At 41.5% G+C, this 16,360-nt stretch overlaps 1 protein-coding gene across 21 annotated transcripts in view; it reads left to right on the forward strand.

Moving 5' to 3' along the window:
• The window catches only part of LOC115154191 (neural cell adhesion molecule 1), a 311,150-nt gene that overhangs the window by 235,157 nt on the left and 59,633 nt on the right, over positions 1-16,360 (forward strand). For 13 of the 21 annotated variants that reach the window (XM_029700160.1, XM_029700156.1, XM_029700157.1 and 10 more), the window contains exons 2-9: positions 140-214; positions 942-1,151; positions 1,612-1,755; positions 3,141-3,278; positions 3,660-3,777; positions 7,852-8,012; positions 8,688-8,830; positions 16,062-16,091. In XM_029700160.1, coding sequence (XP_029556020.1) covers positions 140-214; positions 942-1,151; positions 1,612-1,755; positions 3,141-3,278; positions 3,660-3,777; positions 7,852-8,012; positions 8,688-8,830; positions 16,062-16,091 — 1,019 coding nt within the window. The remainder of the gene's footprint in view (positions 1-139; positions 215-941; positions 1,152-1,611; positions 1,756-3,140; positions 3,279-3,659; positions 3,778-7,851; positions 8,013-8,687; positions 8,831-16,061; positions 16,092-16,360) is intronic. The other 8 variants (XM_029700162.1, XM_029700167.1, XM_029700168.1 and 5 more) reach the window with 1 other exon arrangement.

Consider the following 16,360-nt stretch of genomic DNA (forward strand, 5'->3'; position numbering starts at 1 on the left):
GCTTTGTCATCCTGTCCCTCTCCCCTTGGTCACGCCTGTTATAGGACCTGCTGTGTGTAAAGTGTATTGGGACGATGTAAAAATGCAGTTTGACTTGAACTGTTCTGAGACCTGCTCTGTCTGTGTTTTTCTCTTCTAGCCTCCCTGCAGGTGGAGATCACACCGATGCAAGGAGAGATCAGCGTGGGGGAGTCCAAATTCTTCCTCTGCGAAGGTAGGTGTGGTAGAGATACCATCCCCTCCATAACTGCAAACTCCCAAATAGCCACAGTATTTTGACAGCTTGATATAGAAAATAACTCTAAAGAAAGTGAAGGTGCTACAGCGGTTCTCATGGCTGCAATAGCATGGGTTTCCCGGGATGCTGACCTGCAACTGTGGTCAGTTACCCCCCACTACTGACAGACTCCTGCAGGCCAGCATCATGTTGTTGAATAGCAAAGAGAAAATAAAGGCTCAATATGTCATGGAACAAAGATGAGAACATTTCACTTTAACAATGTTTCCTTTTGATGAAAAGAACTGTAGATAGCTGTGTACTTTTTTTGCAGTAAGATGTCAGCAAAATACTGTTTGCTTCAACACTTCTTTATTCCATTATGAATGAGGGAGTGAAAGATTTCTGAAAATGTGACTTTGCTTTGCCCTTCTTTCAAAATATCAATGGCAGAGTTTTCATTTCAGTCTTTTTTCAGGTAGTACATCATCTGAGCAAATATGTAAAATAGTTATCCTTTTGTGCATATTGGTATGAAGATGGACTTCATACAGCAGAGAAACCCGTTAACCTAGGCCAAAAAAGCTATAATGCATACCTCAGATGCAGCATCACCTCGCAAGGCAGCACATATTTATCTATTTGGTTATCATTCATACTAACTGCTGAAGACACATAAACAGTGCATTCGCACTCTGCTCACACATCCACCCTGCCTCCTCAGTTGTTGGAGACGCAAAGGACATTGATTGGTTTGCCCCGAACGGCGAGAAGCTCTTACCGAACAGACAGGACATCATCGTGAACCGCAACGACGAGTCCTCGTCCACCCTCACTATCTACAATGCTGATGTGGACAATGCCGGTGTCTACAAGTGTGTGGCCAAAAATGCAGACAAGGAGTCTGAGGGCACTGTCAACGTGAAAATCTTCCGTAAGTTCCCTCTCAAACTCAGTCCTTGAAAAGTGTTGATATTATTCATTGTAATTTAGTGGATTACCACCAAATGAAATCCGCTTACTGTATTATCTGTACATATGTGGCGTGCACAATGTAATTTTGAAGAATGTAATTTAAGTGTCTGTGCATATTTTATGCATATTTGGTTTCTTCAATTGTCCTCCTTCATACAGTATTGTTGATTGTATCTTCGCCCTAGTATCATTGTAATGGTATCCAACTATTTCTCTCTATTTAGAGAACCTGCGTATACAGAATATACAACTATACTAACTGTATAGTATGTTCCATCATGGACAGGTGGAATGCCATGACAAATGCATAGACTGGGTAACAAAGGGAGCACTCACCATAGAACATGTTGATCTATTAAGTTTGTTGACTGGTTCGGGAAATGCAGTTGACAGTGGACTTCTATTCTTCTCCCCTACAGAAAAGATAACTTTCAAGAACGCCCCTTCCCCACAGGAGTTTAATGAAGGGGATGACGCTGACATCATCTGTGACGTCGTCAGCTCGCCTCCCGCCAGCATCATCTGGAAGCACAAAGGCTCAAAGATCCAGGTTACAAAAGACGGTAAGGCTTGTACACAATCGATGTGCCAATGTGTGGGTTGCCTACTATCTAGAGTCGTGGAGACCCCCCCTTCCCCTGTTTTTTTGTTTGCTTTCATTATATCTGCCAGCTCTTTTTTTATTCACCCCCCATTCATTCACTCTCTCCTTAAGAGCACAGCCCTCCCTGCCTTTTGGTAATTTGAGTGTTTCGACATAATAGATGAAGTGAGGACAGGAAACAGGATATTTCTAGATCAAGAGAAATGGTGGTAGTCAGTTGTGAAAGGATATTTGAAGGCTTCATATTTAGATGATTTAGTCAAGTCGAGTGGGATGCTGTCAGAGAGGCATTCTGAAGGATTTCGTTTTTCTCCAGACTGCACTATTCTAACCTTAGAGGACCCCTCCCTCTGGCAACCACTGGGAGGCTCAGGGTGACCACAGCGCTCTGGTGTGTGGCGTTTTCTTGGACCCTGGACAGGGATGTGTTTTTCACTAGAAAACCACTAATTGTAGCCCAGACTGAAACACATACTGCTTATGTAAATACAATTTTCCACATTGCTCCAGTTAACTTTTTCCATATCAAAGCTGCATGTGCTTATAGCTCAAACTACATGTCTTTTTCATGGTAATATGTGTTTCACAGCTCAGAGAGAGCTATTTAAAAAGTCTGGTTAATGAATTCAAAGCTTTTGCCCAAATACAGATTCACTAAACCAGATCTACATCTGGCACCACTTCAGAAGAGGGTTGACTTAACACAGTTGCTATACAATATTTCTACTCTGGCTGCCAGATGTTTGAACTTACAGAGTAAAGAGAATTCATAGAATATTTACATAGTAGAGCTTTGACAACGCAATTCAAGAAGTAGTAGTAGTTGCTTTCAGCATCTGTATGTTTACATGGTCCATGTTTCACCACATTTACTGCAGTATGGATATAAAGGATATAGAATAAGAGGCACAATGCCATGGCAATGCTCTGTTGAGCAATGTAACGAAATCTCACGGTGAATAGTACAGCACTTAATTATCTAAATAAACATTGAAACAATGAACATACTGTATGTAAATTAACATTTTTCCAGTGGAGGGATGGTAAAGCTTTCTTTTGATGAGTCTATATGTCACTAGCTTTTCTGGTGGCGAGTTATTGACTGTATCATGTGGTTCTAAAGATCATCTTCCCTCCACACCTATGTATAACTCATGACTATTTTTACATTGTAATATTGCTGCTGGGAGGGGGCAAATGCAGCATTCCTCTGTAACTCAGACCACGCCTCCTGAAGTCTCATTGTATGTGTGTCTTCCCATGTTGCCCAGTGTTAAACCTGCAGCACCCATTATTAATGATGATTGAGCCTTCTCTCTTTCCTTTTCTTGCGATTGTTCACAGTTCGATTTAAGATCATGGGCAACAACCACCTCCAGATCCGAGGCATCAAGAAAACGGATGAAGGGGCGTACACCTGTGAGGCTCGTGTTATGGCCAGGGGAGAGATTGACCTGAAGATCATCAAGGTCATCGTCAACGGTGAGTACCACATCCTCCCTCTCACCCTACCCCCTCTTTCTCCGCCTATGCTCTCACCCTGGGATTTGGATCTGAGCACACTTAGAATATAGTGTACTTATAGATCCAATACTGTGCTATTATGAACACCATTACAGAATCAAAAAAAATAACAATCCTGTAACAAGCTTACAGTAACATTTATTTTCTCCTATCATACTTAAAGCCAACCAGTATAGGGCATCATGATCTGATTATAAACCATTTTAAGACTTGTTTGAAGCATTTAACACCCTTACAATGTCTTATCTTAGTATCATATTAGTATAATTAATTTCCTACGCACGTATGACCTCTGTATCTTTGAATAATGCTTATATCTACTGTATGTCTGTGTTTCAGTGCTCCCTAGCATCCGCACCAGGCAGTCGGAGGTGAATGCCACGGCGGACATCAACCAGTCTGCGATGCTGGCCTGTGACGCTGACGGCTTCCCTGAACCCACAGTCACCTGGGCCCGGTAAGTCACACCGACTCTCTTGTCTTTCAAATCAAATGTTATCTGTCACATGCGCCGAATACAACAGGTGTAGTAAACCTTACAGTGCAATGCTTTCTTACAAGCCCTTAACCAACAGTGCGGTTTCAAGAAAAATAAGTGTTAAGTGAAAAATAGATAAGTAACAAATAATTAAAGAGCAGCAGTAAAATAACAGTAGTGAGTCTATATCAAATCAAATACATTTTTATTGGTCACACACACATGGTTAGCAAATGTTATTGCGATTGTAGAGAAATGCTTATGCTTCTAGTTCCGACAGTGCAGCAAAATATAACATGTAATCTAACAATTCCACAAGAACTACCTAATACACACAAATCTAAGTAAAGGAATGGAATAAGAATATATGCATATAAATATATGGATGGGCAATGACAGAGTGGCATAGGCAAGATGCAATAGATGGTATAAAGTAGAGGTCGACCGATTATGATTTTTCAACATCGATACCGAGGACCAAAAGCTTCCGTCCCTCTCCTCGCTCCTACCTGGGCTCGAACCAGGAACACATTGACAACAGCCACCCTCGAAGCAGCGTTACCCATGTAGAGCAAGGGGAACAACCACTCCCAAGTCTCAGAGCGAGTGACGTTTGAAAAGCTATTAGCGCACACCCGGCCAACTAGCTAGCCATTTCACATCGGTTACACCAGCCTAATCTCTGGGGTTGATAGGCTTGAAGTCATAAACAGCGCAATGCCTGAAGAATTGCTAAGAGCTGCTGGCAAACGCACGAAGGTGCTGTTTGAATGAATGCTTACGAGTCTGCTGCTGCCTACCATCGCTCAGTCAGACTGCTCTATCAAATCATAGACTTAATTATAACATAATAACACACAGAAATACGAGCCTTTGGTCATTAACATGGTCGAATCCGGAAACTATCATTTTGAAAACGAAACGTTTATTATTTCAGTGAAATACGGAACCGTTCCGTATTTTATCTAACGGGTGGCATCCCTAAGTCTAAATATTCCTGTTACATTGCACAACCTTCAATGTTATGTCATAATTATGTACAATTCTGGCAAATTAATTACGGCCTTTGTTAGGAATAAATGGACTTCACAGTTCGCAATGAGCCAGGTGGCCCAAACTGCTGTATATACCCTGACTGCTTGCACGGAACGCAAGGGAAGTGACACAACTCCCCGAGTTATAAGAAATTAATGTTAGTAGGCAATATTAACTAAATATGCAGGTTTAAAAATATATACTTGTGTATTGATTTTAAAGAAAGGCATTGATGTTTATGGTTAGGTACATTGGTGCAACGACAGTGCTTTTTTCGCAAATGCGCTTGTTAAATCATCACCCGTTTGTCGAAGTAGGCTGTGATTCGATGAGAAATGAACAGGCACTGCATCGATTATATGCAATGCAGGACACGTTAGATAAACTAGTAATATCATCAACCATGTGTAGTTAACTAGTGATTATGTTAAGATTGATAGCTTTTTATAAGATAAGTTTAATGCTAGCTAGCAACTTAGCTTGGCTTCTTGCTGCCCTCGCGTAACAGGTAGTCAGCCTGCCACGCAGGCTCCTCGTGGAGTGCAATGTAAGGCAGGTGGTTAGAGCGTTGGCGGAAGGTTGCAAAAACGAATCTCCGAGGTGACAAGGTAAAAATCTGTTGTTCTGCCCCTGAACAAGGCAGTTAACCCCCGTTCCTAGGCCGTCATTGATTAATCGGTCGACCTCTAGTATAAAATACAGTATGTACATATGCGATGAGTAATGCAAGATAGCTAAACATTATTAAAGTGGCATTATTAAAGTGACTAGTGATCCATGTATTAAAGTGACAAATGATTTCAAGTCTGTATGTAGGCAGTAGCCTCTCTGTGTTAGTGATAGCTGTTTAACAGTCTGATGGCCTTGGGATATAAGCTGTTTTTCAGTCTCTCGGTCCCAGCTTTGATGCACCTGTACTGACCTCGCCTTCTGGATGGTAACGGGGTGAACAGGCAGTGGCTCGGGTGGTTGTTATCCTTGATGATCTTTTTAGCCTTCATGTGACATCAGGTGCTGTAGGTGTCCTGGAGGGCAGGTAGTTTGCCCCCGGTGATGCGTGGGCGGTGCAGTTGCCGTACCAAGCAGTGATACAGCCCGACAGGATGCTCTCAATTGTACATCTGTAAAAGTTTGTGAGGGTTTTAGGTGACAAGCCAAATGTCTCCAGCCTCCTGAGGTTGAAGAGGCGCTGTTCTGCCTTCTTCACCACACTGTCTGTGTGGGTGGACCATTTCAGTTTGTCCACTGCTGTTCCATCGATGTGGATAGGGGGTGCTCCCTCTGCTGTTTCCTGAAGTCCACGATCATCTTCTTTGTTTTGTTGACATTGAGTGAGAGGTTGTTTTTCTGACACCACTCTCCGAGTGCCCTCACCTCCATGTAGGCTGTCTGATTGTTTGTAATCAAGCCCACTACTGTTGTGTCATCTGCAAACTTGATGATTGAGTTGGAGGTGTGCATGGCCACAGTCATAGGTGAACAATGAGTTCAGGAGGGGGCTGAGCACGCGGGGCCCCAGTGTTGAGGATCAGCGAAGTGGAGGTGTTGTTTGCTACCTTCACCACCTTGGGGCGGCCCGTCAGGAGGTCCAGGACCCAATTGCACAGGGTGTGGTTGAGACCCAAGGCCTCAACAGGGGGTATACAGGGGGTACCGGTACAGAGTCAATGTGCGGGGGCACAGGTTAGTCAATGTATTTGAGGTAATATTTACATGTAGGTAGAGTTAAAGTGACTAGATAATTAACAGAGAGTATGCATAGATAATAAACAAAGAGTAGCAGCAGTGTAAAAGAGGGGGGGGACAATGAAAATAGTCTGAGTAGCCATTTGATTAGCTGTTCAAGAGTCTTATGGCTTGGGGGTAGAAGCTGTTAAGAAGCCTTTGAGACCTAGACTTGGCGCTCCGATACCACTTGCCATGCGGTAGCAGAGAGAACAGTCTATGACTAGGATGGCTGGAGTCTTTGACAATTTTTAGGGCCTTCCTCTGACACTGCCTGATATAGAGGTCCTGGATGGTAGGATGTACTGGGCCGTACGCACGACCCTCTGTACTGCCTTGCGGTCGGAGGCCGAGCAGTTGCCGTACCAGGCAGTGATGCAGCGCTTTCATAAGCGTAAACAAAGTGGCTTGTATCAGCTGGTTGGGGAGATCGAAGTTAATGTTTTGTTTTTTTTGTAAACAAAAGGTAAGCATTCTCATAATAAAAGAAGAAATGGGTCAACGGTATGAATTCCATTTATCTAATTCCTTGAAGATGGCCAAAGCTCTCTTGTTTGATCTATACTCAGCATAGCTGTTGTTGACACAACTAGTATAGCGGGGGAAGAATTCCAACACTACAGAGTTACTGTAGTGTTTCTCTAGTTTTTCTTGGAGTTTAAATGAGTGAGAAGGATAGGAGGATGAGGAGACACATCCGATCAGGGCTTGGCCTCGCCGGAGGAGGAAGGAGAAAAGTGGGGTCGGGTGTCTGGAGGGGGGCCAGCAGCTCCCACCATTTGTCATTTATTTCATGGGCTGCTGATAGGCCTGTCATTTGGTATCCCTTGGAGAACGCTTCAGGATTGAAGCTCCTACAAGCATACAGATGAAGGACTGCAGTCCAAACCCAGTGTATGCACGTCTGATTTAGAGTTCAAGGAAAGCTCAGGCATGTCGTAGTTCAAAGAGTGCTCATTCAAGGGTGCCGAAAAATTCCTTAACTTGACATCATACAGTCTATCACCATCTTATGGATGTAGTCCCTTTGTAAAACAGCCATGATATAGTTACGGTGCAGAGCCAGAGAAAGAAGTAAAAAAAGCTTTGTGTACAATTTCTGACGTGGAGATCTGGTCCGACACTTCAAAGACTTACGGTTCTGAGCCAAGGTTTTTGTTTACCCACTGCTCAACTTTTTGATAAAGCCCCCAAACCGATCTTAGTCACAGACTGAAGAGGACTATTTTTAGCTTCATGTTGTTGAGACAAAAGTCTGTGATGTGAACTGTGTTTCTGCCTCTCCCCCCTCAGTAACAACATTGTCCTTGAATCGGACGATAAATACAGCTTGAATGACGACGGCTCGGAGCTGATAATAAAAGATGTCAAGAAAGTGGATGAAGGAGATTACACATGCATCGCCCGGAACAAGGCTGGGGAGAAGGAGGAGGAAGTCAGCTTGAATGTGTTCGGTAAGAGTAAAATGATTCCCATTAACTGCAGTAAAAGAACGTTGCGTTTTTGTGCTTTTGAAATGTTTTTCTTGGTTTTACTATAGCGATGTGCATACAAGCAATACACATAACATTAGGAACACCTTCCTAATATTGAGTTGCACCCCCTTTTGACCTCAGAACAGCCTCAATTCGCCGTGGCATGGACTCAAAAGGCGTTCCACAGGGATGCTGGCCCATGTTGACTCCAATGCTTCCCACAGTTGTGTCAAGTTTGCTGGATGTCCTTTGAGTGGTGGACCGTTCTTGATACACATGGGAAACTGTTGAGCGGGAAAAACACAGCAGCGTTATTGTTCTTGACACACTCAAATCGGTGCACCTGGCACCTACTACCATTCCCCGTTAAAATTTACTTAAATCTTTTGTATTGCCCATTTACCCTTTGAATGGTACACAATCCATGTCTTAATTGTCTCAAGGCTTAAACATCATTATTTAACCTATCTCCTCCCCTTCAGCTACACTGATTTGAAGTGGATTTAACCAGTGACATCAATAAGGGCTCATAGCTTTCACCTGGATTCACCTGGTCTGTCTATGTCATGAAAAGAGCAGGTGTTCCTAATGTTTTCTACACTCAGTGTATATTCCATTGGCATCCATCAATTTATTGTATTTTTTTTTCTCTAGTGCAACCCAAGATCACCTACCTGGACAATCAGACTGCATCAGAGCTGGAGGAGCAGATCACCCTGACCTGTGAGGCCTCTGGAGACCCCACCCCCACCATCACCTGGAGCTTTGGCCGGAGGTTCTTCACAGAGGGAGAGCAGGTACTGGTGTCTGGGGACCAGGGACGGGCATGGAACCAGGGGCCCGAGCTGTGGTGGACAGGATGTGTCAATCAGAGTGCCAACTACTGCCAACTGAATATTGATAATAAAACTTAAAAGCAAGCACAGCTCCATTTCATCCATGGTATTATACTAAACGCCTTTCAAAAGTCCCGTTGAGCAAGTCCAACAGTAATAGCCAGTGGACATGTACTAGTCTGTCCTGGTGGTTTCATGCATGGTTTCTTCCTCTAAAGGAGCCTCTAAACAGGATTTACCAGGTATGATATTCAGATGGTCAGGTAATGCAACTCAATATACATGAAAAATTTAAAAATAAAACCCTGATAGATTCGAGCAGATGCAAGTCCTGTCATCCGCTAAAAAATCCCTGTCACTTTTTGACCCCTGTCACAAGGGTCGTCGAAAGGGGACCAAGGCGCAGCGTGTAAAGTGCTCATATTTCCTTTATTAATGAAAACACTTAAACCAAAATAACAAAAACGACAGCCAACAGTTCCGTGAGGTAACCTGACAAAACGGAAAACAACTACCCACAAAACCCAAAGGAAAAACAGGCTGCCTAAGTATGGCTTCCAATCAGAGACAACGATAGACACCTGCCTCTGATTGGAAACCATACCCGGCCAAAACATAGAAAACAAAACATAGAAATAGAAATCTAGAAAAAGCCCACATATAAACAGAAAACCCAAAACCACTCAAAACAACCACCTGTCACGCCCTGACCACTCTAGTATGGAAAATGACCTCTTCCAAGGGTCAGGACGTGACAACCCCTTAACTTCTGATCTTATTAGGGTTCGACACTTTGACACTTTGATGCAAACATGGTCACTGTGAATCATAGATTACACTCAATTCCCACCACCTCTTTCATCCTCTACCCAGTGTTCATTTGGAGGCATGTGTTTCAGGGCTGGTTCTATCTGACGCTCCACTAGAACACTTTCATATCCCTTTACAACCAGCCATTCCAAGTCATACTGTAGCTTTACTCAAACAATGAAAGAAATGCAGCAACATCAGCGATCGCTGAACCCCAGGTGCAGCTGCATCTCTCAGCATATTTCACCCAGACAAATGTAATTAGAAATTCCACATCAGTTGTTAAGCATCATTTAATGTTTTCTCATCCAAACGCAATCAAACAATATCTATCGACAACTGCTAACAGCTCTTATCAATATTCAGCCAAGGGGAGAAACTATTTTCCCACTTTACACTTTCACTTTTACTCTCACTTTCACACTCTTCCTCTGCTTTGCTCTTTTTCTCTCTCTATCTCTCTTACTAGGATAGAGGCTTATCAAATTCCCCTGCAATTACTTTAGTCTCTTTGCACCTCTGCAGTTCCGCTCTGTGTTGCTAACAGCACTCGTACTAATTATTAGCCCTTCGGAAGGGGCATGTGTGTGCATTGGATTGATTGGAGCAGAAAGCATTTTATAAAGGAAAGAAATAGGATTTATACGTGGACTCAGAGTAAAGTTTTATTTTTTTATCCACTCACTCAATCCCTAGGTCAGTGTATCCCGTTCAGTATAGTTTGTACCTTGTTTCTTTACTTTAAAAATGTGGATGTTTACATAGGCACCCGATGCATTTGGCAAGTCAAGGTATTTCTAAAACTATTTGTGACTAAGACTATGCTTTATCTTAAGGACACTGAGCAGCATTAGCATTTTCTTCAAAGGGCAGATTTGATTCCAGATTGTGCGTGTGTATCTACATGCGGTTATGCATCTCTGTCACCGCCAGCATTATGCTCCTGTCCTCCTAAAAGGAGGACAGGAGCTCTCAGCAGAATGATATGATATATTACACACCAGCTACTGTATATATGAATAGCCCACCTCTGTGTATATTCCTATCGTGCAAGGATGTCAGATTCAAAGGCATTATCGCTGTTCTGCATTTAGAGTAAAGGTAAAGAACCTAATTTCAAGCCTATTTTAGTGTTCGATTCTGATTGTGAGTTGTGTAAGAAAAGTGTGCTGGATTAGTCAGTTGAGAGAGATAATGTTTCCTTCTAGTTCAAGTGGTGTTTAAATATTATAAGCACTTTATAATTACCTTTTCATTTATAAGCGACCCGGTTATTCACTACACCGTATGTCAGTAATTATCCCTGGAATAAAACTAGCTTCTTGTACAGAATCTCAAAGCATGTTTCTCCACAGAGAATCTTACTATTTATGGTGTTTTTACACCGTATGATATGAGTCTGAGGGGGAAAGTTTCCAAAGTACTTCAAAAGTGCATGAATAATTCTCTGTGAGACAACAATGTGGTGCGTTGCTTTACATCAGAAAGTGCAAAGAGAATATTTGATTCACATTTGCTATTGGAATAAACAAGATCTTTGGTGATGTATATAGTCATATATACAGAGCCTTCGGAAAGTATTCAGACCCCTTGACTTTTTCCACTTTGTTACATTACAGCCTTATTCTAAAATGTATTAAATTCAACAAAAACCTTATTTAGATACACTACCGTTAAAAAGTTTGGAGTCACTTAGAAATGTCCTTGATTTTGAAAGAAAAGCACATTTTTGTACATTAAAATAACATCAAATTGTAAATGACTATTGTAGCTGGAAATTGCAGATTTTTTATGGAATATCTACATAGGCGTACCGAGGCCCATTATCAGCAACCATCACTCCTGTGTTCCAATGGCACGTTGTGTTAGCTAATCCAAGTTTATCATTTTCAAAGGCTAATTGATCATTAGAAAACCCTTTTGCAATTATGTTAGCACAGCTGAAAACTGTTGTTCTGATTAAAGAAGCAATAAAACTGGCCTTCTTTAGACTAGTTGAGTATCTGGAGCATCAGCATTTGTGGGTTCGATTACAGGCTCAAAATGTTCAGAAACAAAGAGCTTTCTTCTGAAACTCGTCAGTCTATTCTTGTTCTGAGAATTAAAGGCTATTCCATGCAAGAAATTGCCAAGAAACTGAAGATCTCGTACAACACTGTGTACTACTCCCTTCACAGAACAGCGCAAACTGGCTCTAACCAGAATAGAAAGAGGAGTGGGAGGCCCCGGTGCACAACTGAGCAAGAGGACAAGTACATTAAAGTGTCTAGTTTGAGAAACAAACTCCTCACAAGTCCTCAACTGGTAGCTTCATTAAATAGTACCCACAAAACACCAGTCTCAACATCGACTGTGAAGAGGCGACTCCGGGATGCTGGCCTTCTGCAGCAGAGGTAACTCTGGGTCTTCCTTTCCAGTGGCGGTCCTCATGAGAGCCAGTTTCATCATAGCGCTTGATGGTTTTTTCACTGCACTTGAAGAAAATGTAAAAGTTCTTGAAATTTTCCCCATTGACTGACCTTCATGTCTTAAAGTAATGATGGACTGTCATTTCTCTTTACTTATTTGAGCTGGTCTTGCCATAATATGGACTTAGGGCTATCTTCTCTATACTACCCCTACCTTGTCACAATACAACTGATTGGCTCAAATGCATTAAGAAGGAAAGAAATTCCACAAATTAACATTTAACAAGGCACACCTGTTAATTGAAATGCATTCCAGGTGACTACCTCATGAAGCTGGTTAATAGAATGCCAAGAGTGTGCAAAACTATCATCAAGGCAAAGGGTGGCTACTTTAAAGATTATCAAATCTAAAATATATTTTGATTTGTTTAACACTTTTTTGGTTACTATGTGTTATTTCATAGTGTTGATGTCTTCACTGTTATTCTACAATGTAGACAATAGTAAAAATAACAATGAGTAGGTGTGGAATGAGTAGGTGTGTCCAAACTTTTGACTGGGACTGTATATACACACAGTATATTCACAATACCTAGTATAATGTGGCATCAACTACTAATATTTTAAGTGGCCAGGCCCTGAATATACAGTACCTTAACACACTTAGTCGCCTCTCTTGTGTGTAGTCTCAGGGAGACGCAGTTATCTCAGCATTCTACATCTGGGTCACGCTGCCCTACTTTGGTTTAGATGGACAATCCAACCATTTTAAAGTAGATGACAAGAGAGTGTACTGAAAGAGGCCCTGTGAACAACAAGAATAAAAGTTGAAACCAAAAGCGACTAGAGGAGGAAGGAAGAGAGTGTTACATTTAAAATAAAACATTATCAGGGAGTTATTTTATTGGTGAGAAGTGGGTGAGAAGTGGCTTGAACAGAGATGGTTTTGAGATTTTGGCCTGTCATGAAAGACGCCCTGCATCCTGTTCAGTGGGATGGACTGTCTGCAGGAAATGTACATTAGATGCTAAATTTCAAATAGACCCCTAGCCCTATAGCCCCTGCAGACACTCACTTTCTCCCTTCCACTTTTATAGCTCTGTTGTGGTTTTGTGTTGTTTCCACACCTCTCTTATCACCGGTATATGCTCCATGTTTTAAGAAGTGTTTTCACAACTGGACACCTATTAAAACATGGTTCCCAAACCACTATGAAAGAAGCTTACAATTGTAGAGGAAATTAACAAGCGTCACTCAAACACCAACCACTGCTGTTAATCTTCAATGACCTTTATGGTGGCTTGCTACCTGAGATGTTGCTTTAAACACACGACTGATACCCTATTCAATTCACAGGACCATAGGTTAATGCATATGCATGCAGTATGACAGTCACAAGCCCATAGAGTTCATCAAGCCATTGCTATTCCAACAAACACAGAATAGATAGCAAATGTCCAACGTAGCATTTATCCTCAGTTGACCTGGGACTAGTGGTTGCCAGGTTCAAATAACATTATTGAAGCTTTCTTATGCTGATGGGTCTCTTGGCTTCTTTGACAGCGCCGGTAGCTGGAAGCTTAGACGTTTAAAGAGGATGTGTGAATGTCTTGCAGCATTTCCTTCACTAAAAAGTCATGCTTGACTCCATAATAATTAGCCGGGTAATGCTTTATAACAGGCTGGCTGGGCAGGAGGCACATCATGATGAAGTTTACTCTAGACTCTGATCTTTGGTCAGTTTTGAATGTTTAGGTTTAGTGTTAGGGGAGGGGAATCTGATCCTAGGTCTGTATCTAGGGGAAACTTCACCCCAGAGCCATCAAGATGATGTGGATGTCAAAACACCTCCCAGTTCACACTCCCCTCAATGACCATGCAGGAGGAAATTGATAACTGGAAGTCAGTAGGCAACACAACCATCTCTTGCTTGAGATCACGGGAGATGCTATATTTATCACATATGACTTGAGCAGATATTGAATACATTTTGTAATAATAATAGAACTAACTATTAACGCTTTATTTTCACTTGATTGATATTCTAGATTGTATTGTCGTATCTGGACCATCTTCCCTTCTGGTTAGGTGTATTACTCTAGATTAAAGGAAGTCACTTTAATTAAGAATCCCAAGCCACTTACAATTCCCAATGTCATATATCAGTGGCAATCAATGGAACCAGTCCAAGTCAACAGTGCATACATGACAGTCTTGTCTAAAACTTATAACACCGTCCTCCACTAACACGAATGATCCACCTGGATAACATTGCTTCGTCACTGCTCACTAACCCCAGTGTCTATCTCCTCCCTTTCACTCCGTATCTGTCTGCCTCTTTTTTTTCTGGGTGTCACCGAGGATTTTATTTACCGCCCTCTGTAATGGGAAAAACCTGCTGTTCCTGTGATAAAAGCTGTCAAAGATTCCATTGGTTCTTTGTCATTCCGTCATCTATCATTGAACCAGTTCCTTCTACCTCTCTCCATCTTCCATTCATGTCCCTTTTGATTTATCAGAGTTGTGGATCAAATCTATGAGATTCCGCATGCATATTCATCATGGCACGTTCCACAAAATAATTCATCTATTGATTTCTAATGTGTCTCAAACTAAAACGGACTGCATGAAAACCACCTGGCAAGAAATAATGTTTTTGTACAATCTTTCAATACAGCAAACATCAGGGGTTGTATAACAAATTATTTTAGGAAGAAAAGTTAACATAAGGGGTTCTTTAAATATGTGGCGTTAATTAGTATTAATGTTAAAACCTAAAGGTAATAATCAAGGTGTAGAATATCCTAACAACAATATTGGCTACGGATTAGGCAAACAATGTCTTGCTCAAAATTAGTGCCAATGCCCTCATATTTCATTAATTAGCATTTAGCATCTTAATAAGAGAGCCTCCCATCATGCATTGCAGAGCTTCCTTTCATGGTTTGGCATTTTGATCACTTGTCAGCGTACATGTCGTGTGGTGCAGGTGGCCTTTGGGATGGGGTGAAAGAACAGCCTTGTCAGAATGCTGTTGGTTTGACACCTTTCGTCACGGAATATCACAAATTCCCCCTTCAAAAAATGTTTTCATCCTATTCCAGCCTTGAAACTGTGCATCCAGTGTGTGTCCTTTGGTTGTTGATGATGATGCTGTTGTTTTTGTTATTGCTTGTGATGAGATGATAACATGGAAAACAAAAAATGACTTGAAGCTGTTAAAGTAATAAAAGTAAAATGTTTGAGGGCAATTTTAAAACAAAATCTAGATAAGTCATCATTGGAAGTGAGGGCTTATTCACCTAAAATAAATGTTTAAATGTCCATGTCCGATTACCCAGACTTGCATTCTAAATTGAAGGCATTTTGAGTGTGAAAAAATATATAGTTTTATAGAATGTGAAATTTTGAACTGTAGTATGCTTTAAATGGCTGGATGCTATACTCTTTTCAGCTTTCATTTAGTATTAATTCGATGCATGCTTTTGAGGTAGAGAGTAATCTTTTCATACCCACGACTGTACCAGACACGCAGTACCAAAATGAATGAATGGCGGGAAAACAACACGGTTGTGCATTAGATGGCAACACCTCAGTTTGGGTGAGTCTAGTATGTTGATATTTGTTGCTTACTGCATACAATTTTACTAAACAGTACATTCTAAATAGCATGTAAAATAATTAGTACAGTGTGTAGTTTTAGTAAGTCATAGGCAAGACAGATTTCGGACATGGCCATGTTTGAGTAACGGTTCTTTAACATGTATTTTCTCATTAAACCCCATGCATCTTTGTTTTGAACATGAGCTAATTTCACTGGACTACTACAGGTAAAATACAGCCTGTATCAGCAGCAACTAACATGTGCATTTCAATGCAATGCATGTCTTGAACTTTGTGTTTGAGGGTTAATTTTTAAAGGCTTTTTTCCCCGCTGTTTTGTGTGTTGTTCCCTGTGTGTTTGTCCTCTCCAGGCTTCTTGGACTCGGCCCGAGATGTTCGAGGTATGGCTACTGAACACGTAGCCAGACTCCAGATCCAGTGCTTCACACGGGATCTAGACAAACCCTGTTCACTGCAGAGCATCAGTGTTGGCTTTTTTCCCCACAAAGTCTTTTCTCAAACTCTCCAAAATCTACCACAAATACGATTCCAGCCTAATGAAGTCAAATTCGGGAGTATGAAATGAGACGCTTCCTTTTGAACATCCATTTTTCATTAGATGTTCTGATTGCTAATTTGCAACTTGCCCTCAAGTTCAGTCCCTCCTCAT

Source organism: Salmo trutta, chromosome 19 (assembly GCF_901001165.1).
Source record: "Salmo trutta chromosome 19, fSalTru1.1, whole genome shotgun sequence".
In the NCBI taxonomy this organism is placed as follows: domain Eukaryota; kingdom Metazoa; phylum Chordata; class Actinopteri; order Salmoniformes; family Salmonidae; genus Salmo; species Salmo trutta.